General features: G+C 35.1%; 1 protein-coding gene across 1 annotated transcript in view; it reads right to left on the minus strand.

Annotated features, from left to right (window-relative positions):
* The window catches only part of LOC133634991 (collagen alpha-1(XI) chain-like), a 277932-nt gene that overhangs the window by 91676 nt on the left and 163816 nt on the right, over positions 1–22440 (minus strand). The window contains exons 11-20 of the mRNA XM_062027654.1: positions 22425–22440; positions 19460–19534; positions 19267–19350; positions 11051–11107; positions 10909–10962; positions 10725–10778; positions 10599–10652; positions 5760–5813; positions 2739–2792; positions 2307–2351 (exon numbers count right to left, since the gene is read on the minus strand). The exon at positions 22425–22440 is cut by the window's right edge and continues 47 nt beyond it. Coding sequence (XP_061883638.1) covers positions 2307–2351; positions 2739–2792; positions 5760–5813; positions 10599–10652; positions 10725–10778; positions 10909–10962; positions 11051–11107; positions 19267–19350; positions 19460–19534; positions 22425–22440 — 547 coding nt within the window. The remainder of the gene's footprint in view (positions 1–2306; positions 2352–2738; positions 2793–5759; positions 5814–10598; positions 10653–10724; positions 10779–10908; positions 10963–11050; positions 11108–19266; positions 19351–19459; positions 19535–22424) is intronic.

Genomic DNA, 22440 nt, shown 5'->3' on the forward strand with positions numbered 1-22440 from the left:
ATAGAAAAAGGAGAAAGTGTGGAATCCAATGAGACCTTGTACCTAAGTTACGGTCAGAGCGAAAAAAGATACACCCTGCACTGCCTCTCTAGTCCTTCACTCTAACGTTCCTCATCCACAAATCTTTCATCCTCGCTCACATTAATGGGGTAATCGTCGCTTTCTCGGTCCGAATCTCTCTCGCTCCATTGTAAACAACGGGGAATTGTGAGGAATACTAGCTCCTGTGACGTCACGCTACTTCCGGTATAGGCAAGGCTTTTTTTAAATCAGCGACCAAAAGTTGCGAACTTTATCGTCGTTGTTGTATACTAAATCATTTCAGCAAAAATATGGCAATATCGCGAAATGATCAAGTATGACACATAGAATGGATCTGCTATCCCCGTTTGAATAAAAAAAAATCATTTCAGTAGGCCTTTAAAGGTTAGTACTATTAGTGGACCAGCAGCACGCACAATCATGTGTGCTTACGGACTGTATCCCTTGCAGACTGTATTGATATATATTGATATATAATATAGGAACAGAATATTAATAACAAATCAAATCAACTTTATTTATAAAGCACATTTAAAATTTACCACAGGGGTAGCCAAAGTGCTGTACAATGGGCAGGTTAAAAGATGATACGAGAACCGAGCAAACACAACACAACACAAACAGAACACGATAAAAAATAAATAAATAAAACATAAAAACAGGTTCACAGCAGGTGTATTATGGGGCGCCATTGCAAGATGGATATCACTCAGTGTTAAAAGCCATGGAATAAAAGTATGTTTTTAAGAGAGATTTAAAAACAGGAAGAGAGGAGGCTTGTCTAACACTCAGAGGTAGGTCGTTCCAGAGCTTGGGAGCAGCAGCAGCGAAAGCTCTGTCACCTCTAAGCTTCAGCCTTGTGCAGGGCCGGCCCGTGGCATAGGCCGTATAGGCAAATGCTAAGGGCGCCGTCCATCAGGGGGCGCCACGCCAGTGCCACAAATGTTGGAGTAAAAAAAAAAAAAAAAAAAGTTGGTACTATTATTTCTAAATACAAAAAATAATCCCACGTTAATTAAAATGCAAAGTAAAGCCTATTTAAAAGAAATATTATTTGTTACAACATTACGCCCCCCCCTCCCCCCGCACGGTGCGCCCCCTCCCTTCCCGTATCATGACTGTTTATGGACGTCACCGCATCAAAAAATCAACACAAGATGTCAAAACGGCCAAAACTGTCAGGTGCCCAGGGACGAAAAAATAGAAAAGAAGAGGAGGAGAAACGAGAAAAAGACAGAGGTAGCAGGGAGGTAACGTTAGCCTACATGAAGTTATTTGTCTGTTACAGAATGTGATAATAACGTGGTTTTTTAGCATTAAGCTAATGTTACATGATTCGGCAATTGCTCATCAATAAATAGCTAGTTCTGTTTTAACGTCGGGTTAATATTGTGGAGGGGACTAAATTGTTATAGAAAATAATAATGTAACGTGAGGTAATTACAGTACTCCCACCTTACATTCCTCAGGGACATTTGTATTAGATCTTTTAAGCAGGTGTTTTCTGTTGACATTGTTATTGCCTTCTGGTTAGCTAATGTTTGCCCTGCAGGTAATAGTCACTTTTCCACCCCTTTATATATTAGGTATAGTTGTAAGCCTAGTTGTTAAAGTGCACATCGTTAATGTTAATTAAGCAATATCACATGAGAGGGAATGCTGTTTTTTAATTTGAGCACTGCTGTGATTCGGTTAAAGATAATCATAACATAACATTCTCATATAATATGTTAATTTGCTTTCTTTAAGTAAAAAAAAAAGGTCAAAGACAAAGCTATTCGGTTTCTTGTGAGTATATACACGTCACTGCCGATGTGGGGGGGCGCCACCTAAAATCTTGCCTAGGGCGCCTGATCCCTAAGATCGGCTGATCTTAGGGATCGGGTGGGGCAGTAAGGCTGAAGGAGGTCGGAGAGATATGTTGGCGCGAGGTTGTTTAGACATTTAAAAACAAATAAAAGGAGTTTAACATTGATTCTGTAACGCACAGAAAGAAACAACCCTTTTGTGGGAATGAGTGTAAATGGGGGAGGGAGGTTTTCTGGGTTGGTGCACTAATTGTAAGTGTATCTTGTGTTTTTTATGTTAATTTAATTTTTAAAAAAAACAACAAAACAAAACGATAATAAGAAAACTGATAGTTTCTGATATTACATTTAATCATACATTACATGTATGATTGTTTATGCAGTAACTTTTTACATGTTCCTCCGCCGGACCCCATTTATGGCCTTGTTTGAATGGTATAGCTGTGTTGTACTCACAGGTTCGCCAGGTTGTCCGCTTGGCCCGACGGGTCCGTCTGATCCCTATTAAAAAAAAAAACAGTAATTCAACTCACTTTATCAAAATGAGTGCGGAATAAATACATATCTTCAATGTGTGAAAGGAGCTCATTTAAACGATTCAGCCCCTCGCCGATAAGACTCTGAAACATCCGTAACTATCTAAAAGAGTAATAAGACTGCTTTCTTTCACCGCATCAATTGATCTTGACAGAAAGTTCAGTCCAGTCTTTTTAGAGGAAAAAATCTGAAGTGCATGAACTACAATGTGGTTGAATTGGGTTTCTTTCTCGAAACCAGAGCAGGACTGCAGCTTCCACACGGCATGTAGGGTTGATCCATTTATCCGGATATAAAATCCCCTTTAACCTTGCAAAAGAAAATGCGCCACAAACAAAAAGCCACACTCACCTTCTCTCCTGCCTCTCCGACAGGCCCATGAGGACCGGGCTTCCCTCGGTCCCCCTGAAGAAAATACAAGCACATTAGCTCTCGTTTATTTAAAGCTTCCCTATTACGCCAAAGTGTCTTTTTAATGACGTCCGACAGTAAAGTGTGTCCCCCCCAGAGCCTGTTTGAGCACCGAAACGCCAGAGAAATAACAATAATAATAATAATAGTGCTACAGTGTATTAAAAAAAATAAAAAGATAATAAAAAATAAATAAAAACTACAACAGCCAAATAGCTAAAACTAGTATGCATTTATCTAAAAAAAGTCTTTTTTCAAAGCATCCACAGTCTGTGGTGCCCTCAGGTGGTCAGGGATAGCGTTCCACAGACTGGGAGCAGCGGAGCAAAAATAATTTCCCGCCGATCGTTTCCTGCACCGTTCGGCAGGTCGCGAGTTTGAACCCCGGCCGAGTCATGCCAAAGACTACCAAAAAAATGGGACCCGTTACATCCCTGCTTGGCACTCAGCATCAAGGGTTGGAATTGGGGGGGGTTAAATCACCAAAAATTATTCCCGGGCGCGGCCACCGCTGCTGCTCACTGCTCCCCATTGGCTGTTCAGATTTACTTTACAAAAGAGAAGTGTAGGATACGTCTCTTGTTGCCTTATTTGTATTTGACTTTATTAAATGTATTTCTATTAGAAACACAACATGTGTATATAACAAAGGGTGCAAAGTCTGCAGGCAGTAGGAAACACATGGTTAAGTGTAGGGAGTAAAACTGATGGCAGTCTAAAGTTCAAGATTTTTGGAGCTCTTTGTTCAGTGGATCAGATGTTTGATGAAGCTCTGTGTCTATCTACCACCACTACTGTTTTCTGTTTATTTGTTACTGACTGTGGCAAGACACCTCTGCCTCTGTTTCACTTTATGTTGCTGGTAAATAATATGGTTGTAGTAGTAGGCTAAAGTTAAATTATTTAGTATGCACTAATTAAAGGGGCAGAGCTTTGAGACATTTTAGCTTTTATATTTTATAAGATATATTTTTTGTAAGAAGCACAATTAATAGATATATTTCAGTGAATAACTTATTGTTCAAATCTGTATATAAATATGTACATAAAGTGTTGTAATTATATTGTAAAATGGATGGATGGATGGACGTTTAAAACAAAACTGTTATTATTAATTAGTAAGTATACATTTTTTGAGCCTTTTTAGAGAAAATCAAATCATTGTAGTAAATGATGCAAATTACTCGATGATGTCATGGTGACCATGCTTAAAGGCCTACTGAAACCCACTACTACCGACCACGCAGTCTGATAGTTTATATATCAATGATGAAATCTTAACATTATAACACATGCCAATACGGCCGGGTTAACTTATAAAGTGACATTTTAAATTTGCCGCTAAACTTCCGGTTCGAAACGCCTCTGAGGATGACGTATGCGCGTGACGTAGCCCGGCGAACACGGGTATGCCTTCCACATTGAAGCCGATACGAAAAAGCTCTGTTTTCATTTCATAATTCCACAGTATTCTGGACATCTGTGTTCGTGAATCTGTTTCAATCATGTTCATTGCATTATGGAGAAGGAAGCCGAGCAAGCAAAGAAGAAAGTTGTCGGTGCGAAATGGACGTATTTTTCGAACGTAGTCAGCCACAACAGTACACAGCCGGCGCTTCTTTGTTTACATTCCCGAAAGATGCAGTCAAGATGGAAGAACTCGGATAACAGAGACTCTCACCAGGAGGACTTTTGACTTGGATACACAGACGCCTGTAGAGAACTGGGACAACACAGACTCTTACCAGGATTACTTTGATTTGGATGACAAAGACGCAGACGTGCTACTGTGAGTATGCAGCTTTGGCTTTTTTTTGCGTATGTACGTAACTTTTTTAAAATATATAAGCTTTATGAACCTTGGGTTAGGTGAACGGTCTTTTGGGCTGAGTGATTGTGTGTGTTGATCATGTGTTTGAATTGTATTGGCGTGTTCTATGGAGCTAGGAGCTAGCAGAGGAGCTAGGAGCTAGCATAACACGTACCGTACCGTACATGCGCGTCACGTACGTAACTTTTTAAAAATATATAAGCTTTATGAACCTTGGGTTAGGTGAACGGTCTTTTGGGCTGAGTGATTGTGTGTGTTGATCAGGTGTTTGAATTGTATTGGCGTGTTCTATGGAGCTAGGAGCTAGCATAGGAGCTAGGAGTTAGCATAACAAAGACGTAGGTGTTTTTATGCAGGATTAATTTGTGGCATATTAAATATAAACCTGGTTGTGTTGTGGCTAATAGAGTATATATATGTCTTGTGTTTATTTACTGTTGTAGTCATTCCCAGCTGAATATCAGGTCACCCCCGGCTCTCACAGCATCTTCCCTATCTGAATAGCTTCAACTCCCCACTAGTCCTTCACTTGCACTTTACTCATCCACAAATCTTTCATCCTCGCTCAAATTAATGGGGAAATCGTCGCTTTCTCGGTCCGAATCTCTCTCACTTCATGCGGCCATCATTGTAAACAATAGGGAACTTTGCGTATATGTTCAACTGACTACGTCACGCTACTTCCGGTAGGGGCAAGCCTTTTTTTTATCAGATACCAAAAGTTGCGATCTTTATCGTCGTTGTTCTATACTAAATCCTTTCAGCAAAAATATGGCAATATCGCGAAATGATCAAGTATGACACATAGAATAGATCTGCTATCCCCGTTTAAATAAAAAAAATTCATTTCAGTAGGCCTTTAAGCCACGCCCCCACCGCCACAGGTATCTTGGCAGTTTACGGGAAACACTGCACACTGTGTATGGAGAAACAGTTAGCTGCTCAGCCGCCTTACCCACGCCGTTTAAAATGTTTGTCCACAAACGTTAACGGGGCTTGAAGCAGATGCCACCTGGGTGTACACCGTTAACGCTGAATCACGGCGATGATGCAAACGGACATCTGCCGCGTGTGACGCGGAGGCGTTAGAGCGCGGAGGTGTGGAGTGTGCGGTAATGGCTGGAACCCACCTTATGTCCTTGGATGCCTGGCAGTCCCGGCAGGCCGTCGAAACCTCGGTCACCCTGTGAGGTAACACAGAAAAATGTGCATGTGGGTGGGGATGGGTCAACATTTGCAAAGTCATTAGTCCCCTTCATTCCACCTGAATCTTAATGTGGGACAGTTGTAACCGTCCAATGTTATGGGAACAGTTAGGGGAAGTAACCTTCTGTTACCTTGTCTGATACCAACCTCTTTAGCGCCGCCCTAGTGGCTCCCTGGACCTCTTTCAGAGATGTGTGAAAATTTTAATATATTTTCTGTAGGAGAACAAACATGACACGAACCTTCCTAATTGTTTGAAATCCCACTGTTTATATTAAACATGCTTCACTGATGAGAGTATTTGGCAAGCACCGTTTTGTCCTACTAATTTCAGCGATCCTTGAACTCATCATAGTGTGTTTACATTAGGGTTGTATTAGTATAGTACCGCGATACTAATGAATCATTTTCGGTACTATATCGCCTCTGAAACGTACCGATCCCGCAGCATGTAAACAAACGCCATGGGTGGATCTACACCTCATATCCATTGTAATGATACCAAGTACAGGCACGTATCTAGTCGATACTACTATAATTACGTCCATATTTTTTGGCATCACATCTTCATTCGTTTTTTTAAAATGTATATTATGTTTATAAACTCAGTAAATATGCCCCCGGACGTGAATATGACCAATGTATGATCCTGTAACGACTTGGTATCGGATCGATACCCAAATTTGTGGTATCATCCAAAACTAATGTAAAGTATCAAACAAGAGAAGAATAAGTGATTATTACATTTTAACAGAAGTGTAGATAGAACATGTTAAAAGAGAAAGTAAGCAGATATTAACAGTAAATGAACAAGTAGATTAATAATCCATTTTCTACAGCTTGTCCTTAATAATGTGTACAAAATAATAGGTGTATAAATGACACAATATGTTACTGCATATGTCAGCAGACTAATTAGGAGTCTTTGTTTGTTTACTTACTACTAAAAGACAAGTTGTCTTGTATGTTCACTATTTTATTTAAGGACTTAACTGCAATAATAAACATATGTTTCATGTACCCTAAGATGTTTTGTTCAAATAAAGCCCATAATGCAATTTTTTTGTGGTCCCCTTTATTTAGAAAAGTACCGAAAAGTATCAAAATAATTTTGGTACCGGTACCTGTACCAAAATATTGGTATCGTTACAACACTAGTTTACATGTACAACTTTCTCCGACGCTGCCACAGAAAGAGGTGTTTTGTGCCGCTCCTTCTTTGTCTCATTTTGTCCACCAAACGTTTTATGCTGTGCGTGAATGCACAAAGGTGAGCTTTGTTGATGTTATTGACTTGTTGGAGTGCTAATCAGGCATATTTTTAATATTTTATATTATATATATATATATATATATATATATATATATATATTATATCATTTATTCCACACATACACATTGGTCCCACAGACACATTTTCTCTCTCAATGTGGCCCCCCCCAGTCAAAATATTTGCCCAGCTCTGCTTTAAACCCTGCTTCGAAAAGCTGTGCACTACAAAATATGACCGTATGTCTTGAACTATAGAAAGTATTTCAATGTACCGGTAATCTACGTCACAGCAGTTTAGACCAGGAACAAAGCAGAGTGGGCGGGGTTTGTTTTCAGAGCAGCCAACCCCAAACGCATGTGTCAGGATCAGATGCGGAAGCAAATTGTTTACAACAAATTTATGCATAAAAGTGATAATATATCATATTGTAGGTGTTTATTACACCTTGCATTCATATTTTGCTGTTTGTTACATTTGTGTTGTGTTTTGCTTGATTGTAAAAGATGCCTATGGAGGAGCTGGTCTGAGAAGTAAAACATTTTAATATTCAGTGTTTTATTGTTCATAGTTAATATTGTAAATCCCACGTAAAAGAGGAGCGATGTTCATATGTTAATATTCAGTGTTTTATTGTTCATAGTTAATATTGTAAATCCCACGTAAAAGAGGAGCGATGTTCATATGTTGTTAATATTCAGTGTTTTATTGTTCATAGTCAATATTGTAAATCCCACGTAAAAGAGGAGCGATGTTCATATGTTGTTAATATTCAGTGTTTTATTGTTCATAGTTAATATTGTAAATCCCACGTAAAAGAGGAGCGATGTTCGTATGTTGTTAATATTCAGTGTTTTATTGTTCATAGTTAATGTTGTAAATCCCACGTAAAAGAGGAGCGATGTTCATATGTTAATATTCAGTGTTTTATTGTTCATAGTTAATATTGTAAATCCCACGTAAAAGAGGAGCGATGTTCGTATGTTGTTAATATTCAGTGTTTTATTGCTCATAGTTAATATTGTAAATCCCACGTAAAAGAGGAGCGATGTTCGTATGTTGTTAATATTCAGTGTTTTATTGTTCATAGTTAATATTGTAAATCCCACGTAAAAGAGGAGCGATGTTCATATGTTGTTAATATTCAGTGTTTTATTGTTCATAGTTAATGTTGTAAATGCCACGTAAAAGAGGAGCGATGTTCATACGTTGTTAATATTCAGTGTTTTATTGTTCATAGTTAATAATGTAAATCCCACGTAAAAGAGGGGCGATGTTCGTATGTTGTTAATATTCAGTGTTTTATTGTTCTTGGTTAATATTGTAAATCCCCACGTAAAAGAGGAGCGATGTTCATATGTTGTTAATATTCAGTGTTTTATTGTTCATAGTTAATATTGTAAATCCCACGTAAAAGAGGGGCGATGTTCGTATGTTGTTAATATTCAGTGTTTTATTGTTCATAGTTAATAATGTAAATCCCACGTAAAAGAGGGGCGATGTTCGTATGTTGTTAATATTCAGTGTTTTATTGTTCATAGTTAATATTGTAAATCCCACGTAAAAGAGGGGTGATGTTCGTATGTTGTTAATATTCAGTGTTTTATTGTTCATAGTTAATGTTGTAAATCCCACGTAAAAGAGGGGTGATGTTCGTATGTTGTTAATATTCAGTGTTTTATTGTTCATAGTTAATATTGTAAATCCCACGTAAAAGAGGAGCGATGTTCATATGTTGTTAATATTCAGTGTTTTATTGTTCATAGTTAATAATGTAAATCCCACGTAAAAGAGGGGCGATGTTCGTATGTTGTTAATATTCAGTGTTTTATTGTTCATAGTTAATATTGTAAATCCCACGTAAAAGAGGAGCGATGTTCATATGTTGTTAATATTCAGTGTTTTATTGTTCATAGTTAATATTGTAAATCTCACGTAAAAGAGGAGCGATGTTCGTATGTTGTTAATATTCAGTGTTTTATTGTTCATAGTTAATATTGTAAATCCCACGTAAAAGAGGAGCGATGTTCATATGTTGTTAATATTCAGTGTTTTATTGTTCATAGTTAATGTTGTAAATGCCACGTAAAAGAGGAGCGATGTTCATACGTTGTTAATATTCAGTGTTTTATTGTTCATAGTTAATAATGTAAATCCCACGTAAAAGAGGGGCGATGTTCGTATTTTGTTAATATTCAGTGTTTTATTGTTCTTGGTTAATATTGTAAATCCCCACGTAAAAGAGGAGCGATGTTCATATGTTGTTAATATTCAGTGTTTTATTGTTCATAGTTAATATTGTAAATCCCACGTAAAAGAGGGGCGATGTTCGTATGTTGTTAATATTCAGTGTTTTATTGTTCATAGTTAATAATGTAAATCCCACGTAAAAGAGGGGCGATGTTCGTATGTTGTTAATATTCAGTGTTTTATTGTTCATAGTTAATATTGTAAATCCCACGTAAAAGAGGAGCGATGTACATACGTTGTTAATATTCAGTGTTTTATTGTTCTTGGTTAATATTGTAAATCCCACGTAAAAGAGGGGCGATGTTCGTATGTTGTTAATATTCAGTGTTTTATTGTTCATAGTTAATATTGTAAATCCCACGTAAAAGAGGGGTGATGTTCGTATGTTGTTAATATTCAGTGTTTTATTGTTCATAGTTAATGTTGTAAATCCCACGTAAAAGAGGGGTGATGTTCGTATGTTGTTAATATTCAGTGTTTTATTGTTCATAGTTAATATTGTAAATCCCACGTAAAAGAGGAGCGATGTTCATATGTTGTTAATATTCAGTGTTTTATTGTTCATAGTTAATAATGTAAATCCCACGTAAAAGAGGGGCGATGTTCGTATGTTGTTAATATTCAGTGTTTTATTGTTCATAGTTAATATTGTAAATCCCACGTAAAAGAGGAGCGATGTACATACGTTGTTAATATTCAGTGTTTTATTGTTCTTGGTTAATATTGTAAATCCCACGTAAAAGAGGGGCGATGTTCGTATGTTGTTAATATTCAGTGTTTTATTGTTCATAGTTAATATTGTAAATCCCACGTAAAAGAGGGGTGATGTTCGTATGTTGTTAATATTCAGTGTTTTATTGTTCATAGTTAATGTTGTAAATCCCACGTAAAAGAGGGGTGATGTTCATATGTTGTTAATATTCAGTGTTTTATTGTTCATAGTTAATATTGTAAATCCCACTTTCTTTATTTTCATGTACATTTTGGGTGTCCCATTCAGTAAAAAAACTGTAAAATTCCATTCCGTTTTTTTTTGAGGTGGTCTGTCATAACTTTTTTAGAACTCTATGTGACATTGTGACTTTTGGTATTAGTGTTCCTGGAAAAAAAAAAGGGATTTTACAGCAGACTTTTACAGCTAAATGTGTATATATCATTTATACAGACACATTTTTTCTCTCAATGTGGCCCCCCGAGTGGAAATATTTGCCCAGCTCTGTGTCGGACCCTATAGTTTGCTTACCTTAGTGCCGGTTTCACCCGGAATTCCACGCCCGCCATCAGTTCCAGCACGCCCCTATAACACCAATCAAAAGGCTTCAACTCACGAGCGCACCAGATAAGGGTTTTGATCGAGACTGGTACTCACCCTCTTTCCTGCCTTTCCATTACTCCCTTGGGTTCCTGGCAACCCTTGAGGTCCCTGTATTCAAAAGGCAAACAAGGCAAATGGAGCAAAAAACTAAATAATGCAAGAGGATGAAGGGAGATCGATACGGTGACAAGGACAGAGAACGACGGAGGGAAGCTTGCAGTGATGTAAACATTCTTACCGGAGGGCCGGGGTCTCCTATGTCTCCCTTGTGGCCGGCGGGGCCAGGAGGACCCTGAAGAGTAAATGTTATTGACATGGTGGCGCTAAAAGGTGGCACTAATCCTTCTTCAAAAATGGTCAAGGTCAGAAGTGTGGCTTACCAGCGGGCCTGATCTCCCCGCAAGACCCATGTGACCTGGAGGTCCCTTCATGGACAGCTGGAGGACAAGTACAGTGTCAATTGCAGTGAACTCTATTAGACTTCAGGCCCTACAGGCCAAATGTGGCCCTTAAATTCGATGCCGTAGATCCTCAAAAACAGCCATGCGGTCCTGTCAGAGGATCTTGCACCTATGTTTTTCCTGGAGCTCCTTAAAGGGGAACTGCACTTTTTTGGGAATTTTGCCTATCGTTCACAATCATTATGAGAGATAAGAACACAATTTTTTTTTAAATTAGGATTTTAATGACGATTAAAAAAAAAAGGGAGTCACTGTTGCCTTGAAAGCCCTCTAAAACATCTTTAAAACCCTCCATCAATGTGTTATATACACACTGCAAGTATATATATTATGTAATAATAGACACCTTCATAACAATATGTAATAAGTACAATATACACACTGCAAGTATATATATATAATGTAATAATAGACACTTTCATAACAATATGTAATATGTACAATATACACACTGCAAGTATATATATATATAATGTAATAATAGACACTTTCATAACAATATGTAATATGTACAATATACACACTGCAAGTATATATGTAATAATAGACACTTTCATAACAATATGTAATATGTACAATATACACACTGCAAGTATATATATATAATGTAATAATAGACACTTTCATAACAATATGTAATATGTACAATATACACACTGCAAGTATATATATTATGTAATAATAGACACCTTCATAACAATATGTAATAAGTACAATATACACACTGCAAGTATATATATATAATGTAATAATAGACACTTTCATAACAATATGTAATATGTACAATATACACACTGCAAGTATATATGTAATAATAGACACTTTCATAACAATATGTAATATGTACAATATACACACTGCAAGTATATATATAATGTAATAATAGGCACTTTCATAACAATATGTAATATGAACAATATACACACTGCAAGTATATATATAATGTAATAATAGGCACTTTCATAACAATATGTAATATGTACAATATACACACTGCAAGTATATATATAATGTAGTGACAGACACCTTCATAACAATATGTAATATGTACAATATAAACACTGCAAGTAAATATATAATGTTATAATAGACACCTTCATGACAATATGTAATATGTATAATATACACACTGCAAGTATATATATAATGTAGTAACAGACACCTTCATAACAATATGTAATATGTACAATATACACACTGCAAGTATATATATAATGTAGTAACAGACACCTTCATAACAATATGTAATATGTACAATATACACACTGCAAGTATATATATAATGTAATAATAGACACTTTCATAACAATATGTAATATGTACAATATACACACTGCAAGTATATATATAATGTAATAATAGACACTTTCATAACAATATGTAATATGTACAATATACACACTGCAAGTATATATATAATGTAGTAACAGACACCTTCATAACAATATGTAATATGTACAATATACACACTGCAAGTATATATATAATGTAGTAACAGACACCTTCATAACAATATGTAATATGTACAATATACACACTGCAAGTATATATATAATGTAGTAACAGACACCTTCATAACAATATGTAATATGTACAATATACACACTGCAAGTATATATATAATGTAGTAATAGACACCTTCATAACAATATGTAATATGTACAATATACACACTGCAAGTATATATATAATGTAGTAACAGACACCTTCATAACAATATGTAATATGTACAATATGCACACTGCAAGTGTATATATAATGTAGTAACGACACCTTCATGACAATATGTAATATGTACAATATACACACTGCAAGTATATATATAATGTAATAATAGACACTTTCATAACAATATGTAAAATGTACAATATACACACTGCAAGTGTATATGTAATGTAATAATAGACACCTTCATAACAATATGTAATATGTACAATATACACACTGCAAGTATATATATAATGTAATAATAGACACTTTCATAACAATATGTAATATGTACAATATACACACTGCAAGTATATATATAATGTAGTAACAGACACCTTCATAGCAATATGTAATATGTACAATATACACACTGCAAGTATGTATATAATGTAGTAACAGACACCTTCATAACAATATGTAATATGTACAATATACACACTGGCAGTATATATATAATGTAATAGACACCTTCATAACAACATGTAATATGTACAATATACACACTGCAAGTATATATATAATGTAGTAACAGACACCTTCATAACAATATGTAATATGTACAATATACACACTGCAAGTATATATATAATGTAGTAACAGACACCTTCATAACAATATGTAATATGTACAATATACACACTGCAAGTATATATATAATGTTATATATATATGTATATGTATATATATATATATATATATATATATATATATATATATACATATATATATATATACATATATATATATATATATATATATATATATATATATACATATATATATATATATATATACATATATATATATATATACATATATATATATATATATATACATATATATATATATATATATATATACATATATATATATATATATATATATATATATATATATATATATATATATATATATATATATATATATATATATATATATATATATATATATATATATATAAGACAATTATACACATGTTTTATATATACACATTTATATTCATACTGCATATTATTCATTGTTAAAAGTGGCCCTCAGAGGGCAACCATAACTGCCATGCGGCCCTCAATGAACACCAGTTAGACAGCCTGCACTAGAACTACTGCCTTACAATGTTCGTGAATATAGTTATCTGGGTTTAATTCTAAACCCAACACTTGGCTTTAAAAAACATATCCAACAGATGTGCCACAGTCTTAAATGTATCAGGAATTCGTTCACACTGGAGGCAGCTCAAACTTATTTTATTCTCAATGATTATGTGTCGTTTTTATTATTGTACAACATTACACTTTGCACAAACAATCGCACAAAATTATCGACCGAAAACCACAACGCCACCATCACTGTTTAGTTCTACAAAAGAAAAATGTATACTGGTAAATGTTGCTAACATTCAAAGATTAGCATCAATACGAATGGCCCATCGAATCCTAAATAACACTGCACCAGCGCCACTTAAGCACTTTGTCCAGTTTACATCTGCTGTGACAACTAGAAGCACACCATGAATTACCATGAATTGATTAACGTGGAATTAAGTTGAAAAACTTATTGGGGTGTTACCATTTAGTGGTCAATTGTACGGAATATGTACTGTACTGTGCAATCTACTAATAAAAGTCTCAATCAATCAAAAAAAAACACAAGCCTCCACCAGGGGGCAGTGTAGCGTACCCAGATGTAAAACCTCGTTTGCACAATCGGGCTTTTTCCTATAAAGCGATAAAGGAATGGAACGACCTCACAACAAACCTGAAAAGTCTAACAGATGACTCTTTGTACACAATTGAAGTTAAAAAGTGGCTTTGGAGCAAGCAGAGCTGCTCACACGGTCAATAAGGTGGACACTATGATTGACATGTCAACTTCATGTGTATTATATTTATGCATATATATATATATTTTTTTACAAATGATGACAGACGTGAACAAGAGCATGTATTGTCTATGAGTTATGATGTAAAGGAGAGGTGGTTGTATTGTATATTAAGTATGTGCCAATAAAAGGACATTTTATGACTTTTCTTAATTTGATTACATGCTATAGTATGATTTTATTGTTATAATTTTATTGCATGATTTTTAACGACAAGAGCATGTATTGTCTACGAGTTATGATGTAAAGGAGAGGTGGTTGTATTGTATATTAAGGGCATTTTATGACTTTTCTTAACTTGATTACATGCTATACCAGACCTGGGCATTCTGCGGCCCGCGTGAGGCTAATTATAAATGACAAAATACATTTTAAAAAGTATCTATGTCGAGTGTGCAATACAACGGTGCTGCTTTTGTTTTGAAAATCGTTATTTGTATTACTTCCGTGTGGACGTGTGCGTGTGCGTGATTGTGAGTGAATGTGAACAGCTGCAATCACAAATTACAAAATAAAGTTGAAAAAACATCAATGCCGTGCGCGCAATACAACTGTGCTGCTTTTATTTTGGAAAGTATTATTTATGGGCGTGTGTCCGTGTGTAACCTGCGAGTGAAGGTGCACATGCAGCGACAAGTGATGCACGGTTTACACCCGAGACGCTAAAAAGAGAAAAGTTGATGAGGAATGGCGTGTTTTCAACAAGACATGGACTGCCAAGCAACGTTCCCTCTAAGGTGCGCGCCTGCGCAATTGCGCACTGCTCAAGCGTCCTCTGCGCGCAGCAAATATATGCCGCGCACCAAATCAAATCCCATCTGAATTCTAAACAAAATAAACACATTTATTCTGTGTAATTTTGCAATGCAACTTTGAGTGACAGTGACAACAAGCGGCCCTAACGGTGTTCGTCAACACCGTTCAATTGAACACCGTTCAATTATTGTAACGTCTATCGAGATGCTTCGAGGCCAGGAATTATATCGATCACTTTATTGAGCAAAACTGTTTATATTCGGACATAACCACACCAAAAACACGAGTAAAACAATTCTATCTGGAAAAACTAGTCATTTTCTGCCGTACAAACCAGGCCAAAACCAACTTGTCATCTGTCACCAACACGCATAGCACTAAACCACTGGTGTGTTTATGGCCACACAAAAAGTCGGACAACTCAAACACCACACAAAGTTACACTATGACTCCTCAGTCATACGTGTGCTTATTTTACTGCCATTTATTATTCATGTTAATTTATTTATATTAGTCATGGAATGCTGTTACACACACTATGTTGAAGTATTACTATTATTATTAATTATTATTATTATTATTATTTATCTTACGGTATATATAAAAAATAATGTGTGTCAATAAAAGGGCATTTTATGACTTTTCTTAATTTGATTACATGCTATACTATAATATTATTGTTAGAATTTTATTGCATGATTTTTAACAACAAAAGCATGTATTGTCTATGAGTTATGATGTAAAGGAGGGGTGGTTGTATTGTATATTAAGTATGTGTCAATAAAAGGGCATTTTATGACATTTCTTAATTTGATTACATGCTATAGTATAATTTTATTGTTATAATTTTTATTGCATGATTTTTAACGACAAGAGCATGTATTGTCCATGTTTTATGATGTAAAGGAGGGCTGGTTGTATTGTATATTAAGGGCATTTTATGACTTTTCTTAATTTGATTACATGCTATAGTATAATTTTATTGTTACAATTTTATTGCATGATTTTTAACGGCAAAAGCATGTATTGTCCATGAGTTATGATGTAAAGGAGAGGTGGTTGTATTGTATATTAAGGGCATTTTATGATTTTTCTTAATTTGATTACATGCTATACTATGTTATTGTTATAATTTTATTGCATGATTTTTAACGACAAGAGCATGTATTGTCTATGAGTTATGATGTAAAGGAGAGGTGGTTGTATTGTATATTAAGGGCATTTTATGACTTTTCTTAATTTGGTTACATGCTATAGTATAATTTTATTGTATGATTTTTAACGACAAGAGCATGTATTGTCTATGAGTAATGATGTAAAGGAGGGGTGGTTGTAATGTACATAAAGGGCATTTTATGACTTTTCTTAATTTGATTACAGGCTATGGTATAATTTTATTGTATGATTTTTAACGGCAAGAGCATGTATTGTCCATGTGTTATGATGTAAAGGAGAGGTGGTTGTATTGTATATTAAGTATGTGCCAATAAAAGGGCATTTTATGACTTTTCTTAATTTGATTACATGCTATAGTATGATTTTATTGTTATAATTTTATTGCATGATTTTTAACGACAAGAGTATGTATTGTCTATGAGTTATGATGTAAAGGAGAGGTGGTTGTATTGTATATTAAGGGCATTTTATGACTTTTCTTAATTTGATTACATGCTATAGTATAATTTTATTGTTACAATTTTATTGCATGATTTTTAACGGCAAAAGCATGTATTGTCCATGAGTTATGATGTAAAGGAGAGGTGGTTGTATTGTATATTAAGGGCATTTTATGATTTTTCTTAATTTGATTACATGCTATACTATGTTATTGTTATAATTTTATTGCATGATTTTTAACGACAAGAGCATGTATTGTCTATGAGTTATGATGTAAAGGAGAGGTGGTTGTATTGTATATTAAGGGCATTTTATGATTAAGGGCATTTTATGACTTTTCTTAATTTGATTACATGCTATAGTATAATTTTATTGTATGATTTTTAACGACAAGAGCATGTATTGTCTATGAGTAATGATGTAAAGGAGGGGTGGTTGTAATGTACATAAAGGGCATTTTATGACTTTTCTTAATTTGATTACAGGCTATGGTATAATTTTATTGTATGATTTTTAACGGCAAGAGCATGTATTGTCCATGTGTTATGATGTAAAGGAGAGGTGGTTGTATTGTATATTAAGTATGTGCCAATAAAAGGGCATTTTATGACTTTTCTTAATTTGATTACATGCTATAGTATGATTTTATTGTTATAATTTTATTGCATGATTTTTAACGACAAGAGTATGTATTGTCTATGAGTTATGATGTAAAGGAGAGGTGGTTGTATTGTATATTAAGGGCATTTTATGACTTTTCTTAATTTGATTACATGCTATAGTATAATTTTATTGTTACAATTTTATTGCATGATTTTTAACGGCAAAAGCATGTATTGTCTATGAGTTATGATGTAAAGGAGAGGTGGTTGTATTGTATAATAAGTATGTGTCAATGAAAGAGAATTTTATGACTTTTCTTAATTTGATTACATGCTATAGTATAATTTTATTGCATGATTTTTAACGGCAAGAGCATGTATTGTCTATGAGTTATGATGTAAAGGAGAGGTGGTTGTATTGTATATTAAGGGCATTTTATGACTTTTCTTAATTTGATTACATGCTATACTATAATTTTATTGTTATAATTTTATTGCATTATTTTTAATGACAAGAGCATGTATTGTCCATGTTTTATGATGTAAAGGAGGGGTGGTTGTATTGTATATTAAGTATGTGCCAATAAAAGGACATTTTATGACTTTTCTTAATTTGATTACATGCTATAATATAATTTTATTGTTATAATTTTATTGCATGATTTTCAACGGCAAGAGCATGTATTGTCTATGAGTTATGATGTAAAGGAGAGGTGGTTGTATTGTATATTAAGTATGTGTCAATAAAAGGGCATTGTATGACTTTTCTTAATTTGATTACATGCTATAGTATAATTTTATTGTTATAATTTTTATTGCATGATTTTTAACGACAAGAGCATGTATTGTCCATGTTTTATGATGTAAAGGAGGGGTAGTTGTATTGTATAATAAGGGCATTTTATGACTTTTCTTAATTTGATTACATGCTATAGTATAATTTTATTGTTACAATTTTATTGCATGATTTTTAACGGCAAAAGTATGTATTGTCCATGAGTTATGATGTAAAGGAGAGGTGGTTGTATTGTATATTAAGGGCATTTTATGACTTTTCTTAATTTGATTACATGCTATAGTATAATTTTATTGCATGATTTTTAACAACAAGAGCATGTATTGTCTATGAGTTATGATGTAAAGGAGAGGTGGTTGTATTGTATATTAAGTATGTGTCAATGAAAGGGCATTTTATGACTTTTCTTAATTTGATTACATGCTATAGTATAATTTTATTGTTATAATTTTATTGCATGATTTTTAACGGCAAGAGCATGTATTGTCTATGAGTTATGATGTAAAGGAGAGGTGGTTGTATTGTATATTAAGGGCATTTTATGACTTTTCTTCATTTGATTACATGCTATAGTACAATTTTATTGCATGATTTTTGTATCTCTTTAATTTAGGTTGCCAGGGACTGCAGATGGAAATGATCTATTTATGTTTTTGTGCCTTGTCCCTTCAAATAAAGACTGAACTAAAAACATCAGAGCACTCTTGTCATACAGACTGGATCCCTGCGACTATTTAGAAACCAGAAAAGCCTCGTTCTAGAACTTGATAGGTACCTGGGCTTGCTGTATGATGGCTTGTGCTTGGGCCTGCTGCGGGGACACCACTGGCCCCTTTTGGGAATCACCTCCATAGTGGAACTGAGGGCAAGAATCAAGCAGTCAGAGGAGGGGATGAAGCTCGGTCAAACAGCTCCCCCTTGTGGCCACACTGTGTCATGTGTGCAGGACTGGGTCAGTCAGGTCTTACTGGGAGCATCAGCAAGGTTCCCGGTGGACCCGGAACACCGTCAACCCCGGAGAGACCAGGGCGTCCCGTTGGACCCTTAAAAGACATGAAAAGGACGAGCATGACACATGTTTTAGTTTATAAGTCTAATTAAACATCAGTCATCTGTGCTAATCTGATTAAAATGTCTTTTTTTTTTTTTTTAATCCAATAGATTAAGGGATTCATTTGGGGAAATGTTTGCACAGTGATTTCATTAAAAGATTGCCGACTGATTTGATCTCAAGAAGTGATCTTAGTTGTGGTCACTCGTCGTCCTGTGTTGTGTTGTGTTGTGCACTGTGAGCAAGCACAGCCAGCACAAAAAAGGAGGTCAAGTGTGTGTGTCTGTGTGTGTGTGTGTATGTGTATGTATGTGTGTGTGTTCTTGTATTTCTAGCCTTCTTGACACATCAACAAGGAAAAGTACCTTCCATATGAACAAGTTAGGACCGAAATCATGGTCCCAATACAGGAAAACCATTGCATTTAATAAAGAGCCAAATACTAGAGTCCGTGAACATTGCTCCAAAGTCAGGATTTTTTTGTTGATTTAATGTGCATACAAAAGTAAACATTGACAGGTGCAAAGGCAGCAATATATGATAAAACAAGATAAAGAAAGACTTCCCTATTCATCCCTGTAAAAAAAAAACAGAACAGCTGATTTTACGACTTCCGGTGCTGACGTAAGACAACCCACATGTGACCATAGGATGAACAAATACAGTACGCTACTAAGACTATAGTGGCCATTAACAGTTAGCTTCTACAGATGGGTTGCACAAAGTGCGGCACAGGGGCCATCTGTGGTCCCTGACTCCTTTGTCATCGGCCTTAAGCACGTTACAAATAACAAAAAATAGAGATCTCATTTGCACCCCCTGGTGGTGAAATCTATCAAAATGAAGGAGGGGTTTTTCAAATTGACTGTGTGTCGGTTTTAAAAGTGCTCCCCCTCTGGTCAACATATGAAATAACAAGTGTGTGTAAAAATTTGAAGTGCTCCCCCTCTGGTCAACATATGTAATAACAAGTGTGTGTAAGAAATTGAAATATGTCCCCTTTGGCCAGAATTAATGAAAAAAAATTAAATATGTATATAGAGACTTACTGTAATAATGAAGTAAATAATGAAGATTAAAAACCAATTACAAACCAAAAATGAAAAAAACTACTAAAAACTTACCTTTTTCATATTTGCATAGTATGTATATATTATTAATGTTGTAAATACACATCTTTATATATCTAGAAAGGGTGGTCCTAAAGAGGTAGGCATTTTTTCAGAGGTATCAAGAAGGTAACAAATACAAGAATGTGTGTGTGTGTGTGTGTTCTTGTATTTCTACCCTTCTTCAGACAACAAGGAAAAGTACCGTCCATTTGAGGACCGGTGAACAAGTTAGGACCGAAATCATGGTCCCAATACAGGAAAACCATTGCATCTAATAGAGAGCCAAATACTAGAGTCCGTGAACATTGCTCCAAAGTCAGGATTTTTTTGTTGATTTAATGTGCATACAAAAGTAAACAATGCAAAGGCAGCAATATATGATAAAACAAGACGGCAGCTAAAGAAGGACTTCCCTATTCATCCACCCCCCAAAAACCCGCCAGGTGAACAGCTGATTTTACGACTTCCGGTGCTGACGTAAGACAACCCGCGTCAAAATGAGGGTGGTCCCAAAAAGGAGGGATTTTTCAAATTGACTGTGTGTCGGTTTTAAAAGTGCTCCCCCTCTGGTCAACATATGAAATAACAAGTGTGTGTAAGAAATTGAAATGCGCCCCCTTTGGTCAAAATTAATGATTTTAAAAAAAATAAATATGTATACAGAGACATACTGTAATAACTCGAAGTAAATAATGAAGATTAAAAACCAATTACAAACAAACAAAAAATAAAAGCTTACCTTTTTTATATTTGCATAGTATGTATATATTATTAATGCTGTAAATACAAATCTTTATATATCTAGAAAGGCTGGTCCTAAAGAGGTAGGTATTTTTCGGAGGTCTCAAGAAGGTAACAAATACAAGAATGTGTGTGTGTGTGTGTTCTTGTATTTCTCACCTTCTTGAGACATCAACAAGGAAAAGTAGCTTCCATATGAGGACCGGTGAACAAGTGATGACATAAATCATGGTCCCAATACGGGAAAACCATTGCATCTAGCAGAGAGCCAAATACTAGAGTCCGTGAACATTGCTCCAAAGTCAGGATTTTTTGTTGATTTAATGTGCATACTAAAGTAAACATTGACAGGTGCAAAGGCAGCAATATATGATAAAACAAGCTAAAGAAGGACTTCCCTATTCATCCCCGAAAAAAACTCCGCCAGCTGATTTTACGACTTCCGGTGCTGACGTAAGACAACCCGCGTCAAAATGAGGGTGGTCCCAAAAAGGAGGGATTTTTCAAATTGACTGTGTGTCGCTTTTAAAAGTGCCCTCCCTCTGGTCAACATATGAAATAACAAGTGTGTGTAAAAATTTGAAGTGTTCCCCTCTGGTCAACATATGAAATAACAAGTGTGTGTAAGAAATTGAAATGCGCACCCTTTGGCCAAAATTAATGAAAAATAAATAAATAAATATGTATATAGAGACATACTGTAATAACTTGAAGTAAATAATGAAGATTAAAAACCAATTACAAATAAAAAATAACAAAAAAATAAACGCTTACCTTTTTTTTTATATTTGTATAGTACGGTATCAAGAAGGTAACAAATACAAGAATGTGTGTGTGTGTGTGTGTGTGTGTGTGTGTGTGTGTGTGTGTGTGTGTGTGTGTGTGTGTGTGTGTGTGTGTGTGTGTGTGTCAACACGAGTCCCCTCAGTCCAGCCAGTTGAACTCTGGTGAACTGCACCCATGTAATCCTCGTGAAGTATTTTAATCGCGGAGGTCAGAGAAGAGCCGGCAGCCAAATGCTCCACTCACCACTTCACCAGGATCT

Source organism: Entelurus aequoreus, linkage group LG19 (assembly GCF_033978785.1).
Source record: "Entelurus aequoreus isolate RoL-2023_Sb linkage group LG19, RoL_Eaeq_v1.1, whole genome shotgun sequence".
NCBI classification, from domain to species: domain Eukaryota; kingdom Metazoa; phylum Chordata; class Actinopteri; order Syngnathiformes; family Syngnathidae; genus Entelurus; species Entelurus aequoreus.